At 43.2% G+C, this 17,835-nt stretch overlaps 1 protein-coding gene across 1 annotated transcript in view; it reads left to right on the top strand.

Moving 5' to 3' along the window:
- Positions 1–2,903: 2,903 nt before the first annotated feature.
- The window catches only part of NRG3 (neuregulin 3), a gene marked incomplete at both ends in the record, with an annotated part of 405,794 nt that continues 390,862 nt past the window's right edge, over positions 2,904–17,835 (top strand). The window contains one exon of the mRNA XM_084289993.1: positions 2,904–3,612. Within this exon, the coding sequence (XP_084146119.1) occupies positions 2,904–3,612 (709 nt within the window). The remainder of the gene's footprint in view (positions 3,613–17,835) is intronic.

Genomic DNA, 17,835 nt, shown 5'->3' with positions numbered 1-17,835 from the left:
GTAATCCGGTTAATGAAGACATAGTGAAAGCATTCCCCAGCCAATTTAAATAACTGTTACTGTTTGTCAACCCCAATGGTAAGAATAGGAAATTGTAAGAAAGAAGTCTGAAAAATCTTTACTCATAATACAGGAAGTCTTTCAATATTAAACGATGCAATGGCTACACTTGAGTCATCTTAATGGTATCATATCCTGATGCCTTTCCGTTAGAACCATTACAAGTTTTAGGAGCTGACAGCTTGGAAATCTTACTGAAGGGAAGAAATGCAGCTGAGACAGATGAAATACTGAAAGACTTGGTCATCCTCACTTAAAAGGACTTAAAAGCTCTCTCTCTTGTGAGTGCTGTAAAATGCTTTTCTTGTGTTATGTTCTCCCAAGATGCATGTACAAATTGTTTGAGAATGCATGCAAAGAACAATTCATACAGAGTTTGAAGAACAGCAGTATGGTTGCAGAAGAGGCAAGAGCTAATGGGCACTTGTACAGGCAATGCAATGCCTGGAGCAAGACAACAGTTTGCATAGCTTGTGAGGAAGGTGAGGGCTGTGCAGGACAGGCACTCATGACTGTAAGCACCTAGTTCTACATTTCCATGAGGAACGCTGGATTCCAAAATAAATAAATATATATATATATATATACATATATATATGACAAAGCTTCTATGGATTTCTAAGGCTTCCTTATCTTGCTCATTTTCTTGCTTTACTGGGTGTCTGCTTAAGTAGTGAAGAGTTCTCCCGTGGTTGTCTCTCAATGCCTTCACCCAATCCTTTTCCTCTTTGTCAAAGGGTTAGAAACTTGTATATTGATATTTTCCAATGCCAAAGTGTTTTTCATGAGGAAGGGTTTAAAGAGCGCACTTACCCGATAAGCCGTTTCCTCAGATTTCCTGATAGCTGTGAGCACAGGCCTGTCCTAGCAAAGCTGCCAGGCTCCAGTCAGATTGCTCACCATGACAATAATCTCAGTGTCTACTTAATGCACCTTTCATATCGTATTATTAATGCTATTAACATTCCTTCTGAACAGAAATTCAATATTTTGTTTTTCACATTTGTGTATATACAGAACAAATGTATTTCACATTTTGCTGTTTTCTGCTCAATTATTCTGCCTCAATATTTACATGCCTCTATGTGAACGGCTAAGGAAATCATACCTAAGTGTCATTACTACAATGACACCGATGGATTAATAGTTCAGGGAAAAAAAAAGGGGGGGGTTGGGCTCAAAACATCTATGCGTATATAATTTTATAGGTCATTTTCTAAAATGACGAAAATGGCAATAAAGCCACCCTTTGGTGCACCGCCGTTAACCCTTTAGTGACCACCCCAGCCGACGAAGTGTTTTGCCCAGTACGGGAGTAGAAAGGGGGTGGTGGTGCCTTCAGAGTTGCTGTGGGCAGGTGGGAGAGCGGTTTGGGTCCCAAAACTTGTCTGGCTGCAGGCGGAACTTGTCGGGATGCGGCGGTGCCGGCAGTGCCCCCGGCTGCTCGGGGGGACCGTCCTTTTGTTGCAGGTGCCTGCTGCCGGTTTCCGTTTTCCCGTAGGGAAATCCCTTTCTGAAACAACAGCAAGCGCTGCTTAGTGCTGGTTATCAGGTAGCATCAGCGTCAGGAAGCAGCTCCTCGTCCCGAGCACTGGTCGTTCGCTAGGAATCCTCTCCGGAGGTGTCTCCACCTCCCTCCACACATGCCTTTTTGGACATGCAGCGGCAGCCTATGGGATTACTGCCCCAGGATGGGTTCAGGCGCACCCCCTTACGTCCCCCCCTCCCCCACACACACCATTTTTTTTTCTTTTCCTTCTTTTCCTTCCTTTTCTAAGCTCCGTTTGCCGTAGCATCCACCCTCCCGAGGGGTTTACCTGGATCATTTATTTATCTTGTGCGCATTAAGAAACCACCATTAGGCTTTGGTGGGAGGCGCCTTACTTTCTGCGCGCTAGCCTGCCTCCCTTGCGCCGCGCTAGGAATGCACAATTGAACAGGAGCTGCAAGCTTGGCAGGAGCTGCCTTGTGCGTGCCTATTCGGTGGCCGGATCCGTATTTCTGTCTCCTGGGCCACGGGCGTCCCCCGCTGCAGGGTGTCCTTTCCATCCCCTGGATTTTACGTTCTTTTGTATTTTTCGCTCGGGAAACCTCGGCGGAGTTTCGATGCCGGGCCGGACTTGAGCGCGGAGGAGCGGCGGGGAGCGGAGCCGCACCGTGCCGAGCCGAGCCTCCTGCCCCGGGCCCCGCCCGCGGATCGGCCTCCCTGGCCCGGCGCCGGCCGCGGGTTGGCCGCGGGGCCGCGGAGTGGCGGCTGCGCCTCCCCACCGCCTCCCCGCCGCGCAGCCGGGGGATGCTGGAGCCGCCGCCGCCGCTGCTGCCGCTGCGCTGCGGCCGGGCATAGGCGGGAGGCGAGCGGGCGGGGGAGGGAGCGGAGGAGAGGAAGACGGCGAGGAGAGAGCCCCCGGCCCCGAGGGGCGAGGAGAAGGAGGAGAGGCGAGAAGGGGCGCGGATGTGAAGGAATGTGCCTGCCCGCCGCCGGGACCGCCAGCTTGGGGTGACAGCCGGCATTGCCGAGGGAGGAGGCTGGATCTCGCGACCCACCGCACGGAGGGGAAAAAAATAAAATAAAATAAAGAAGAAGAGAGGAGAGAAGGAAAGACCTGGGAGCGGAGGCAGAAGAAGGAGAGGCGAGGAGCCGGGCGCCCGGCGAATGGCGCGGCCGTCCCGCTGACTCCGCGGCCGCGGGAGGCTGCGCGGGGCGCTGCGGGGCTCGCCATGCCGGGCTGCCGGCGGCACTGAGTGGGGCGCTCCCTCCGCTCCCCTCCGCCCACCTCCGCCGCATGCCGCCGGCAGCCGCGGCGCGCTGATGCCCCGGGGCCGCGCTGCGGACGGCCCCTAGGATGAGCGAGGGGGCTGCCGACGCCGCGGCGCCTGGGGCGGCAGAGGCGGCGGGGGGCCCGGGCGGGGATGGGGCCGGGGGGCCGCCGCGGGAGCTGCGCTGCAGCGACTGCATCGTCTGGAACCGGCAGCAGACGTGGCTGTGCGTCGTGCCCCTCTTCATCGGCTTCATCGGGCTGGGGCTCAGCCTCATGCTGCTCAAGTGGATCGTGGTGGGCTCCGTCAAGGAGTACGTCCCCACCGAGCTGATGGACGCCAAGGGCGTGGGGCAGGACCCCTTCTTCCTTTCCAAGCCCACCGCCCCCCCCCGCGGCGCGGAGACCACCGCCGCCGCCACGCCGCGGCCGCCCAGCCGCGTCAGCCCCCGCCTCACCACCATGAGCCGGGCCCCCCCGCGGCCCCCTGGCACCCGCGGCCCGGCTCGGGGCGGCCCGAGGCCCACGGCGGCCCGGCACCCCGCCGCGCCCCACACCGCGCCCCCGACCAGCGGCCCCCCCGGCCCCGGTCCTGGCCTTGGCCCCGGCCCCGGCCGCGGTGCCCGCCCGCCGCCCGCCGCCCCCAGCAGCCCGCCGCTGCCCGCCTGGCCCACTGCGGCACACGCTACCTCCTCCTACAAGATCTACGTCCACGACTCGGCGCCGTCCTGGACTCTGTCTCCCTTTCAGGAGTCTACCACCACCACGCCGGAGGCCAGCACGACCCCCAAAACCCGTAAGTACAGCCAGCCGGCCCCTGCCCTCAGGGCCAACCCACGGGGTGCCGCCAACTTTGCGCCCCTTCTCTCCCTTCCCCTCAGAGTCCACCCGGCAGGTTCCCCACTCGCATGGTGGGTGTCGAGGTGGAGCGGCCATTTGAGGTGCCCCATCTCGGTGCGGTTTGCGGGGAAGCCTCCTCCGCCGGGTCGGGCTGTTCTGAGGACGGTACCCGGGAGATGCGGGGAGCACGGGGGGGCTGCCGAGCGGCGGCTCCCGGTAAGGGGCAGGGAGCTTCTCGGGAGCTGGGGCTGGCGGGGAGGGAGTTTTTTACTGCTTTCCGCACGGTCGCCTCTCTAGAAAAAGCAAGCCTTTGGCCCAGGAAGGATGCTCGCTCCCTCCGTGCATCCCAGTGGCCGGCTGCTGGAAGGGGCCCCCACAAGCTCCCCCGGAGGGGGGCACCGGGGCAGCCCCGAACACGCAGAGGCTCCTGTCCGTACCGTGTCGTCTGCAGCCTCAGCCCGTAGCTGACTATTTCTTTTAAGCAGAGGAGGGGGCTAGCTCCCCGATTGATGTCTGGTGTCTGACACTGCAAGGCGCAAAGCGAAGGATTCGGGTTAAATCTGAGAATTCGTTTGGGTTGGGCACATCAGCTTCCTACTTCTCGTAAAGGTTATCTAGGACGAATGCAATCCATGCCGAAAGAACTTGTGTGTGGTGCTGTTTAGTAAAATGCTCAATTACACTGTATTATAGTCGTCTGCGCTTTCTTGGATGCAGCATAGGAAATGAGGAGCCTGTGTCCTCCATTAACTCTTAGTCGTTTCTGCTAGGATCATCAATTCAATTGAACGCTACCTTCTGGATTGCTTTTACTGCCGATGGCTCCCCTTTTGCATGTTAATGTATGTTTTTTCCACTGGAGGATTCTGTCAGCTAGTCCTTTAAACTTTACTTTGTCTGTTAAATCTATTTGCTGATGAACCCCGGGACAGAGAGTATATGCACGGTGAACTGATCTTGTGAATCGACAAAATAGGAAGAACAGCAAACTGGACGTGTATGTGTGGGTGGGTGTGCAGGTGGCGGATGGCTGGGAATGATTACGAATAAAACTACCACTAAATCAGAACAGCAAACAAGGCAGTAACTTGCTTCCCCAGTGTCTGCTACGGCAATTGAGAAGGAGCCATCCCTTACAGGTGTGTCTGAGCCAGTTTGCTCTGTAACTGCAGCCCAGGGAAGTTGGGTGCTACCAGCAGGAAAATCTCTCGTGGCTCTGAGCTCTAGCTGTTCCACGCTAGGTATACGGAGCTGCACAGAACCCTCTTTTGAAACACATGCAAAGGGAGCGTAATTTTCAGCCTGTGTCTCTGCTCACAAGGTTTATGTGAAGCAGGTATCTTACATGGTGTTGCCAACTGCAGTGACATGTGTGCATCTGAAATGCTACTGGGGCTTGCCAGGTGGGATCTGTCAGGGTCTAAATGCTCCCTTGCGACCTCTTCCTTTCTCCCCTTTGTATCTTTTTGGGTATGTAAGAGAAATCCACTGCAATTTCCACCCCTCTATGCTGTCTCTTTACAAGGTATAGAAGGCAATAAAATCCTGGTTAATAAATAATGGTGGGCTGGCAGGACTCTCTTCCACACAAGGCACACAAAGAAAGGAAAAAAGCCCACGATCTTGAAATGTTCCTGGCAGTTACGCAGTCTTGTAACTATTATTTGTTTTAGGGAGACTGCTAATACCTTTTACAGCAGGGTGTTTCCCCTCATTAAGTACAGCTGGATTATAGGATGAAATGCAAGAAGTGCAAATCCAGCAGAAATTGACCCTGTTTGGGCACATTGATAGCAGAGATTATCATTAATGGAAGATTAAATAGATTACATAAAACATGATTTGAATTTGTAGGGCATGTGGAAATTTTTGTAAAGCCTACAGCTGTACTTTGCTGGTACACATAAGCATCTCTGAGGATACGTGTAGAATTCTCTGAGGCTGCAGTATCCACTGGAGGGGAGAGGGAGAAGAAATGTAGCCTTTCTGCCAGCAACTGCTGACATGGTGTGACCCTACAGCAGATATCTGCATCTGCCTCTTAACTTTGATTGTGGTGACTAACAGCTCTTAGGAAGAAAGGAAATTATTTTAAAATAAACGCATCCTCGTTTTTCCAGGGCTAGCTGCATGATCCTTCTGTGCCCGTTGCTCCAGCTGCTATTGAAATGAAAGTCATGGATCCTGTTGTATCGTGTGAATACAAATCTGACATGACAAATCTGATGCCCCAGCTTTCAAAACAGAGCACAGCCTTGTGTGATCCTCTGGCTTGGCAAGGCACATATGTAGGCAGGGGTTGTAGGTTATTTAGCCTTTCACAGCTTTTAAGAAAAGAAGCAGCTGCCGTTGTTTATATTGCTTCATGTTGCAGTTTATTTGACTGTATTAACACATAAAAATGAGCTCAAAATGTGGCTTAGGAAAATGGGAGGCAAATCAGGAGTTCTGTCTTCAGAAAGCCGGATGATTGCCCACCTGAAGTAGATGTTGGTAAAGCCTTTTCTCCGTGTGTGTATTCGTCTGAGGAGATGTTGTGAAATCTCTCACTTTTTTGTGGGTGTGCATAATGACAATAATTCTTGGTTGTGTTTCACTCAAAGTCAAGCTATCTGTTAGCTGTTTTGCAAGTTCTTGATGAAGATCCTTCAGGTTCTGACTAAGCAAAAGCCACTTACTCATCAGATCTCACTCCGTGCCTTGTGCCTGCATGTGTTTCTCATGATCACACACAGACTGTGGCTTTTCAGCACCAGCCTCTCTACCCAGCATTCAATATGACAATCAATCATTGATTTGGAAGGACAACCCGTCTTGTAGATTGGAAGAATCAGACAACTGACTGGAACGCACCAACGAGGTTTTATTTTTATCAAGCCATTGCTTTCATTTCTAAAGAGTAATGCCCTGATTTTTCCAATATGCATTTTTCATGGTGTTCTGGGCTCTTCAGTAATGTTATTATCTTTAAACTGAGATAGCGTACTTATAAGAATTCCGGTGTGAATTCAGCTATGAAATAGCACCGTGTTTTCTGTTGTGTTCATATGACCAAAGGCTAATGCAGAGAACTGAGGTCAGGCAGGTGGGGCTCAACTAATGCACAGTAACCAGGGAAAGAGATGTTACAGAGCTCTTAATCAATACATCTGGTGAAGTCCAATTGTGACCTTCCTTTTGAGTCCAGGCTGCTGCCTGGGTATACTTTGATTTCCTGCTAAAGATTTTCTGGTCCAGTCATTTATCCTAGTCATATCTCTGTCTGTTTGTTATGCACGGCATGGGTTCAAGTAACGAGCATCTGGCAGCTGAACTGCTACCAGCGCTGACATTTTGGTAAAAGCTGTTTGTTTTATTTTGCACTGACTCAAATATCTTTTTCACGTTAAGCATGACACTTAGATGGAACTGCGGGGTTTTCACCAACTGGAGGGTGTAGTGGGAGGTGCCAAGCCGTAGTAAAACCAGACCTACTCTTCCCAGAGCTCCGAAGTGTTCTGCCAACAAGTGACATGTCTCTGCAAATGCTTTGCATTCTGATCGTGAGCTGTCATTGGAATCGAGGAGAGCACACGTGACTGTAAAGCACGTGCCTCTAGCATTGACTAAGACTAATATGTCAGTTATTTATCAATCTGTGATGCATCAAAAGCTGTGGAACCAAAAAAAATATTGAACAACTGGGAATTCTAAAAGCATTTGCTTCTCGTCCTCGTTCCCACTTGCTTCTCGTCCTCGTTCCCACTTGCTTTCTATTCACATTACCATGAGTCAACGTACCACAGACATGATTAGGTTTGTGTTTCCCATCTTAAATACTTGTCAGCAGTACTGCCAAGATAAAAAATAATAAATAGAGAATTGTAGTCATACCAATGAAGTGGAAGTAATTGTAATTTTCTTTTATTTTTCCTATTTTATGGCTGTAACTTGCTTCATCTGTTCAATTAAGGGGAATGATATTGGGCTTAATTTCGTTTTCCATTTATAATGCCCTTTATAGTTAGGAACTAGCACAATTATCACTAAGTTTGTAAGGAAGTGGAATGTTTAAGTAAAAGTTACACTCACAGAAGCATGGATTGGTTCAGTTTGGATGTATTTCCCTTTTGCTGAAATATTTGTTGGAATAGCGTGACCTAGGAGAGCTTTTACAGCACTGGTATGATAAGAGGAAAGAATATGGCTGAAATTACTCCATGGTGCCTTTTAAGCCTGAAGAAAAATCTTTTGGGGGCTGTAAGGATTCTCATTACATTGATTTAAGCTGTGATCACTGGTAAAAGCAAAGCCTTGCATTTTATTTGGTATATTTTTTTAGCATCTATACAAGAACATTATGTGATATATTATATGTTGACAACAGAATACCATTATTAAATTAAACTATTGATTCATTGCAAAGTATTATGCTAAAGTAATGTCAGTGGTTTGTCTAAACCCACAGAAAATGGAAATTAAAAATTAAAGCAGAAGATTTGTCTCTATCTACAGTATTGTGTCTCGTGTTGCAGTACATTTATCAACTGACTCATTGCTTTGAAACCTCCTGCAAAGCCCAGCAAATGCAAGGATTGGTATGGATTTGGCTCTGACTTTATCTTTAAATTCTAGAGCTCTTATGGCTTTCAGGAAGCATCTAAAGCATACCGTTGTTTGATTTTGATGATTTCTCCCATGATTTGTTTACAAACAGCACAAGAAAACAGTACCTAGTGAAATCATGGGGGATGACCTGGTCACAAAGATAAATAAATAAACCCAAACCAGGGTGTTTTGTATGTCTTTGAGGCTGGTGATTTCTTTTCTGGATTCTTTGTTGTGGCTTGAATAAGTTTGTAATATTCCATCTTCACTGCAGGCATGCAGGGAATACAGGCAAGCATTTGTAGATTTGCTCATTCCCTGCATTTAAGGAGGATCTGGAGCTCATGGACTGTAGTGACTGCTGGCTTGGTCTCTGCTTTGGTTGCGGTGCTTGGCCTTGCAGCGTGGGTCAGTGAAGAAACTGCACTGAAATCCAAGTGTGTTTGGTAATCTTAGGAGGCTTCATGGTAGCTAAGTGAACTGAAAACCAAATTCAGGTGCGTCTTTTTCACTTGAAAGTCTCTTTTAGGTTCTGCTGTCTGGGAGGGATTTGCTGTCACTGTTGTTATTAAGCATAGGTATCTTTCGTGCCTTACAAAAGTGGACAAAATGCAAGAGGATACTTTGGGCTATGGAGATAATTTCTTACTCCAAAGGATCCAAAGCTGTTGGATCGATATGGCGAGGGTTAGAGCATCCTCTAACAAGGAGGCTGTGCTCGAGGTCACAATCGTGACTGTGCTTTCTCATCACTCAGAACTAATTTCCAAGGCGGACATCTCTTAAACCTGCTTTCATACTTCTCCCTTCCCCTTCATACCTACTCTCAAGCCACTCCAGTGGGTAAAGTACATCTTCAGTGGAGGAAAGTGGCTGCCTGCGAGGGTGGATCAGCCAGGCTTGCCAAGCAGGGCACTTCTGACCAGAGCAGAAAAGCGAATGAGTGTTCAAATTGAGTTCTAGGTAAGAGGCAGGGGATGGAAGCACTCATAGGTGGGCAAGAGTTTCTGAGGTTTGTTTTTTTTTTGTTTTTTTTTTTTTTTACTTTTTCTCAAACAGGTTTCTTCAGCCCTTTGGGTAAAATACATTCAAGAGGGGAAAAATGAATGAAGTGGCCATAAGGAAAATTAAAATTAAAATGCATTTTTAAATTTCAGTTTCTGTTCAAGAAGAAAAAAAGGCTAAATTAGATCAACTGTTCTGGGTGAAATTTGGTGATATCAGGGAAAATACATTTACAACATGCTTATCGCTAAATATTTACATTCTTGTTTCTGAAACTATCATTATCTTTTTGGCTCCAAAAGTACAAGTACTTAAGTAATATTAAAATAAAAAAAAAGTAGATGAGTAAAACCTACTACAATTTTTTCCAGTATTGCATCCTTTTTGACTCCTCCAAGTGTTCTGTCCTTCAGTATTCTGCATTCCCAAAGCTGTTTCTCTTGCAGCATGTAAACAGGAGGGTTTTATGACTTTCATGCTGGAGGTGTGATAACTGATTGCTGACTGCAGGAGACTATTCAGCTTCAAAAATAATTGGTTTAGCAACAGATTAGAACAGATCAGAACAGAGCTTTTGAAGTCCAAACTCATTTATGTTTTTTCCTTAAGAGTAAGTTGAATTTTGTATTTTTGCAAGAACTAAAGGGAAAGCTTAAGTAGAACAGAAGAGGCTCACCATTCAAATCTTGCTGCAGTAGCTCTGAATGAGAGCATCACTGGGAAAGAAGGTGAGGTGAAACTTTGGTCTGACATACCACAAGAAATTCCTGTTATAGACCCTGTGAGTTAAAAAAAAAAAATTCCAACACCTTGCACAGTCTCCTCTTTTTGCTGTAACATCTCCTTTTTGTTTGCTCCTTTTTTGACCTGTGGTTTGACTTTTCCTTTCTAAATTATAATTAATCCCTTAGCAATTCCAAGAGACTGATGGCTGTGTCCCATCTTAACTCCATCCCCAGCTTGTGTTTTGCATTGCCTTGGTAGATGCACATAAGTAATGCACTTATGTTGGCAATATGGTAGGTACTCTTTGTAGAAATCTGAATTAATATTTAGCAAAGACCTTTCACTAAGGCATTTTTCAATTTTGCTAGCAAAGAACTGAGGGAAATGTATATTGATAATACTCTGTGTAGAAGTTATGCTGCATTAAGTAGCTCAGCCTTTATTTTTTATAACGAGATTGCTATATGGCCCAATTTTGCAAACATGGAGGCCCATTTGAGGGCGTGCAAGGTGATGCCTTTTGTAGACTTCTGCATGTGCAGAATCAGGGTCAATTTATGTGAACATCTGTGTGATTAAATCTGTTACTGTGTCTTAGATTGCAGTGTCAGTGCTTACAAACTGTGCTTGTTTAAATAAATGTACATCAGCTTGAAAGTGCTGCTTTTTAAAGGTTGTCAGCGTTATTTAAATGTGCCTATTAGAGTTGAACTTCCATTGATGTGTTTTCTTTTTTGCTTTGTGTGTGTGTGTGTTTAGTACTACCATGAGAAATGCACCATTATGCTTGTATTTTAGCCTGAAATATGTTCTGTAGTAAAATCTTTGTGTTCTGGGGGATTGTGGTTGGTTAGCTGGAGACTGTCAGGAGACATGTTGGTCGTGGATTTTTTGCATCTAACTTCTAAAGGATTTCCTTCTCTGAATTTTATATATTTTTCATATTATTCTGGAGAATAATACTTCTGTTTTTTATCGTTGTTTTTCTCTGTATTACTTCTTCAGCTACAAATATACCAACACTTGTTTTCTAAAGCATGTAGATATAAAATGTTTTCTGAAATATTAGAGATGCTCAGTTGTATTTTAAGATATAAGGATTTTTTAAAAAACAATAACATTATCTTCACGCTTTTCATTTCACAGCATCATTACTGTTAAAGTTCAAGATTCAAGCTCAATAGGAGCTGAGCCTAGATTGCTGGTTGTTACCAGCTAGAGGGGCTATAGCTCTGCGTAACAGCAAGCCATTAAATTAGTATTAATAACAAAGTGCTTCTTTTACTGATTTGATTATTTTCATTGATGTCAGGACTTGTAAAGGGAGCATTTGAGATAAGATGAGGTTATTATCTTGGAATATCTGTGGTGGTCTCTTCTTACTGCACTGACAAGGGTTTTTTTCTAACGTGATGCAGGAAATGTAATCTAGCCTGCAATGCTACTTCTAAATGTAAACAAGATTTTAACAAAAACAATCAACTTGTATAAAGCATGTTAAATTATACTGCACCGTGCAATGCTAATATGTTACTTGTGTCTCCATCTCCATGCACAATAAAATAGCATTTTCAGTAGAGTGCTCCAAGTGGTTGACAGCTGTAGCTCTCTAACCTTCTCAGTGGTTGAGCAATACTGGTAAATATATTTAAAAAAAAAAAAAAAAAGACATAGGGAATCTTTGTTTCCTTTCCTGCTGTGAATTACAGTGTAAGTGGTGAGAGGGGTATCACTGAAGTAGTACCAAGCTATTCCAGAAGTTCTGACTTGAGAATTGGTTGTGTAATTCTTCTGAAAAACAATCTATCAATCGTTTAACAAAGAGCTGTGCTTTGTTGTTGTTTTTTAAGAGTAGCGGTGTGTGGAGAGGAAAATAATTTTCTTGTTCAATCTGTCAGTGAATTTGCCAAAGAGAAACAGGGTTTTTGTTTGAAACTTAGAGACAGGCTGCACTGAAATGTTACAGTCATTTTCCTGCCTTTTAACTGTATCAAAGATGAAAAATTTGGCAGTGCCAGGGTTCAGTGGGCAGCAGGTTCAGGAACTTCACTGAGGAGATTACTCTGCTGAATGTCAGTGCTCCTGATTTAGGAGGGTAGAGGTACTTCTGTAATTATTTCATAAATAGCTAAACCGCATTAGTCTTTAGCCTCCAATCTGACCCAGCTGTGTAAGGGTCACAGTGTTGAAGTTCAATCCTCTCAATTTTTATTATTTTTTTTCCCACTAAAAAGCCAAAAAGTCATGTATAAATACATTCAGCAAAGACTTTTCTCTAAGTAGTTGGGGTTTCTTCTGCTTTTAGACTTCAGTCTTTTTAAAATTTTTCTAAAATATTCTGTTTACAAAACATATAAATAAACAACTGACTCAGTGAAACGTATGTTAAGACTGTATCTGAGCATAATAAAGTTAGTTATAGTTAATTTTCATCACTCAAAAATATTGGAGTTAGAAAAATTCAGGTTGCATATGAAAACTATTTGTAAATTTAGTATCTTTTAACAGGTAAAGTTACTTGGTGTGAATGCTCTTTCTGAGCTTGTAATACACACTTGTTAAATTATCTTAAAACAACGTAGAAATGATTCAGTCTTTGCTCCTAAACTGAGATTATGTACTTACATATCAGTTTTGCATCACGCACAAAGGCTTTTTCCCTACTAAGGCTGCTCTGGCAGGAGGTTGCACCTTTGCCTCAACTAATTACCTCTGGAGCTGTGAAGCTGACGACCTTGACATGCATGAAGATGATAAAAATAACCCAGAAAATGCAGCATGGAGGATACCTTTAGAGTCAGGGGGCTTACAGACTGAGGGCTCATTAAGGTATCTTTGCACTGGGGAAGGTGAATATTTGCCACTTGGCAACTTGCTGTTGCCTTGCCTTAGGTGAAGGGCGGCAGGTGGGCAGTGGAGGTGGGTGGGCTGTGCCTATCCTTGCTTCTGTTCCAGAAGCTCCCCTGCACCACGCAGCCTGGGCTGGGAAGGCACAGCCTTTGCCTTGCCTCTGCCAGCATTAACTGTCTTGTCTTGTTCTCTGCAAAAGCACAGAGGGAAAGACGTGTTTCTAATACCCTTTCATATCTGCTGCACATTCATTACAGAGGCTTACTTAGTCCTAAATGAAAAGCAAGAATAGTAACTTAATATTTTAAATTGGTTTTAGAAATATCTGCTTGCAAGAGGGAATTCATACAGGTTTTAGTTCTTGGATGGCTGGGTTTAATCTGAGCACAAGAAGCTGAAATTTTAGTGTGTGATATGTTTACTAGGGGAAGTAAGAAGAGTTTATTGTAATTTTTATTTTATAGGAGATTGAAGAGGTTGCTTCATCTGCTGAATTTCTGTAACAGGGTGCGCTATGAGGCTTGATTAAACCTTGTGTTTACTTACATTTGAAAGCTATCATCCTATATTACCTTGGCAGATGTAGGGGATTTGTAGCCAGCCTCACCTTCAGTGCTGTAAGGTGCTTCTGTAAATGTGAACAAACACAATTTGAGGAGCTGCTGAGTAAAGGCTCCTCACTCCTTGTTTGCTTACAGTGCATATTTTGGCAGCACGGGCAGTTCTGTATTCGATTTTGATCATCAGGAATAAATGTATTTTAGTTATTTTAACAATGATCCTGGCTGGGGAGTGACGTACCTGCAGAATATGAAGTGTGTTGGACAGGCCCAAGCTAAAAGTCCTTATGGTGAAGAGGTTATTGTGGGTAGTCCTGCAGTGAGGATGAAGTATCTGAGGTGATGTAAAGAATAATCAATCTTCTGAAATGTTTTAGTTTTGCATACTGTGAGAATTTTGTCATTTTAAAAGCAGTGTGGGTGTACTAGGGAGCTTTTTTTTTTTTTTTTTTTTTGGTGACAATCACACAAAGGAGACACCGTAAGATTATGTCTAATTAATTAAATACAATACATTTGAATTATTTGATTAGAGATTATTTTTCAACCATCCCATAATAACATTCTAATACTCTAATCATGTTTTCTCAAGTTTGTAATCCTGTTTATTGATTCAATCTACGTGACAGCATACACTCTTGGCCTTTCTCCTTAGTAGATACTACTTAAATATAGTATATTTTGTATAGTGAAATATAGTAACTATCATACAAAACTAAATAACTAGCTGGGACACAGATTTTAAAGAGAGAAAAGCTGTAAGAAGGCTGTTCTAAATGTGATCTAATTCTGCAGAAATACATTCCACAACTTTTTGTGTCACTGGCTGTGGCTCTGAAGACTGCATAGGAGATGAAAATGCAGAGTATGAATTGGGATTTGTGGATCCGGTCTCTCATGTAACAGAGTATTCAGTGGGATCTGTGGGCTGTTCTGGCAGTTTCTTAAGAATCATAGGAAGAGGCAGGCTAGACCACAGGCAGGTACTGGCTTTACATTCAAACCAAGAACCAAAGCTGCTTAAAGAATGTAGAGTCCAGAACATAATGAGGATCTCATTAGCACAAGTTTTTGGTCAATCTCCACATTGGCAAAGAGGTAATTAAAAACTTCGACGTTGAGTCCTGTTCTGTATAAACAAAGTTGGGGATAATCAAAGGGATAAATAAAGAAAATAGCAGGATATTAGATTAAATACATGTGATATGGAATTTTGGTAGTAGTTAGAGAAGATAAATTGATGTTAAAACAAAACAAAACAAAACAAAACAAAAACACCTGCCACATAATTCCTGAGATTCAGCTTTGTTTCATGTCTTTGTTAGCTGCTTGTATAATAATTTCCTACATTACAGAACAAAGTAACTTTTCCCACTGGGTATTGAGAAAGCATATAGCATAGTGCATAGATGGAGGTACTTTGTATAAAGACAGTGCTAAAGCTTGAATAAATTGTGCTGCACTATTGTCTTTGAAGCTCTGTCCTTTGTTGTTACAACCGAAATTACCTTGACTTTGAAGAAAGTTTTCCTGCTTCTACCAGAAAATCAGACTTCAATGGCATAGTCCTGTTATAATAGACAACCGCTACAGAATTACTTCATTTTCACAATTTCAGCTTGCTTATTAGTCTGCAAGTCATCCCTAAAAGTTTTTCAAGCCTCAGTGATGGTAACAGATAATAATTGGTTACTGGAAGTTAGCAGACCTGGAGCAATCGCTTCTTTTCCTCGAGTTCAGGTTTTCTTATTTGTGAAATAAAGATATGATGAAGAAGGTAAAAAGTGAGAGGTGTGTTATAATGAATGCTTGAAAAAATATAAGGAAATGCATTTAATTTATTTTTTGGAATATATTTGGATATCATCAATTGTGCCATTGATTGCGTGTGATCATTTTCAGTAATTGTCTAATAGTGAAATCTGTCAGACTTTGGTATTGCAAGGGAAGGGATGGAAGCTTTTATTTTTTAGGTGATTTGGAAGTGTGTCTCCAAATATAGCCAAGATATGGGTCTGAATAGCAAGGGTTTATCTTAAAGCAGGACAGGGTTGTGCTCAGGACACACTAACAAGCCAGTTATTCTAGTTAAGAATTCTTTCCTTTTTGTCCTGCAGTGAGATGAGTCAGGTTTGAATTTGGGGCACTCATTAGGCCAACAGCTGCCATTATGACAACCCATTTAAATCTTTTTAGCTTAACTTCATAGTCAGTTGTCACCAGGAATTTTAGTAACTACTATGTTTTATATTGCTGCCTTGCTATATTTTAGAACCGAAGTGTTATTGTTGCCATATCTCACATCAAAAGGAAGAAACACATTCAGTATGGTGTAGTCTTCTATACATAGAGGCAAAGTGCTCTCTGAGTAGGTGGGATCCTCAGCCAAATCCAAACCCAATGAGATAAGTGAGAATAAGTGGGCACTAGCTAACATTTAAAATAAACAGTTACAAAGGAGTGACTTGCTTACCCTAGTCTCTTCTGCGTTTGCTTATAACTGACTTTTATTAAAGATAGCTATGTTGATCTCTGAGGAAAAAAAAAGATCTATTGTAACAATAATAAATGTATTTTTTACAGGAGATATGTGATACAGGGTGGGGAGTGAGATTGTGTTTATAGGAGAGGTGCTCAAGTAGATCAACTAATAGAAGATAGTTGGCAGATTCTTTTTTTGGTGTCACTTTGGTAATGTGGTAAAAATGATTTCACCTTTCCCATTTTCAACCTTCTTCTAATGGCATGAGTCTAACGTAAGCAAAGTTGTAGATGTGTTTAATTTTAATTAATAGAAAATGTTTCATAACTTCCATTGATATGCTTATCTTTAAAGTGTAATTAAATAAGCGTAAAACTTGATCAGTGATTTCCTATTTGTTTATTTATCCTACTGTTAGTTTGGGGGTTTAAAATTGATGTCCATATCAGTAAAAGATGTTAAAGGTGTGTATGAAACTGCTTGTTATCTTAAAATTGTTGTGTTTTCCAATTGTTTTAGTAGTTCAGAGAAAGTCTTAGTATCATTGCTTATTACTGAAGAGTAATATTGCATTAGCACCTTGACATATGACCCCAGCACAGTTGTTCCCATTGATGGCTCATTCACTATGAATTTCAAAGCCTATGTGAAATGATTTATGGCAGCGCTTGAAAATATGTTTTGGTAATAGCCTTTTTAATGCCTTTAGGATATTTAATTGCCATTAAGTGGCATAATCTGCTGTTTGGAATGGAGAGCTGGGAGTATTCTGGTTGCAAATACGATAATGAAATGAATTGAGAACAAGGAGGAGTAATAAATGAATGGTTCTGTCCTGTTAACAACTAGCTTGGGCTCAGTGTCCTATTTATGACCAGAGTAAACGCTGTGTGTCACCTACAGTGGGAGGTATTTTCCCCAGCTTCTATGAGGTCTGATCCTGCCTGTGCTGAAGTTGTACAAAAGCTAGGTTAATTTTGATAATAATGGCTCAAGGCCATACAAATCTTTATTTGTAACGACTGAAGTCAGTGGCAGCTCTGCATGTGGCTGGATACGGGGCACATTCAGATGCTGTCAGTCTGGCACAGCTGTGCCAGACTTGGATGTCCATTTTTCTGAACACTGAGCTGGTATCTGTATGGAAGGGTTTTTGGCAAGGTTTTTGTGTTCTGCGTAAATCTCAATGCTTCTGTCAATCTTGATTTGTAACATTTACATCATAATCTCGTTGCATGAACATCAAAACACTAAGAAAGAGTTTCAGACGTTTTGCTTTAAAAATAACATAAAAATTTTCTTAGTGGTATGTCCATCCCTGTCCACTTATTTCAGTTGTGATAATGTGTCAGGGTGCTCAGCTAGTAGGCAGATAAGCATTAGAAGAAACTGATTTTTTTTTTTTTTTTTTGCGGTCATCTATTTGAAATGGTTGCATTGCTTCCAGGTTTTCTTGGGGGTTTGCAAGTACAGCTGTGTTAGTGATGGTTGTCTTTTGTAAGGGATGGCAATTCTGCTCTTAAAAGGAAAGACTATGCAGAAAAATAAAAATAAAGTTTGTGAGATAAATTGTTGAAGTAAGGTAATATTTGGCCATTTTGTAAGCTAAGACAGCATTTAAAAATTTAAGCAACCACTGCACTAATCCTGGAGAATCAAGGATCTCCTTGCTCCAGAATCAATGACGGTTTTGACCTAATGTTTACTCTAGTAGGAAACAAATGGCTCATGTAGGTAGGCTCTTGGTACCTTAGGCAGTTCTGCTTGTGTCTAGCATTTCTTTGTGAACTTGATGCAGTTGGTTTGGGTGGTTAGAATTTATCTTCAGAAGTCTCCATCTAGAAAAGTGTCTGTTCTTCAGAAAGTCAAGTTGTACAGTTTTCCAGCTTCATGTTCGAACAGCTACATGAAAAGATTTCAAGGTCATTGATTAACAAGAATTTATGTTAAAAAAGATAGAGGCCTCAGA

Source organism: Netta rufina (assembly GCF_964035555.1).
Source record: "Netta rufina genome assembly, chromosome: 7".
Classification (NCBI taxonomy): domain Eukaryota; kingdom Metazoa; phylum Chordata; class Aves; order Anseriformes; family Anatidae; genus Netta; species Netta rufina.
This window is presented reverse-complemented; position numbering and strand designations above follow the sequence as displayed.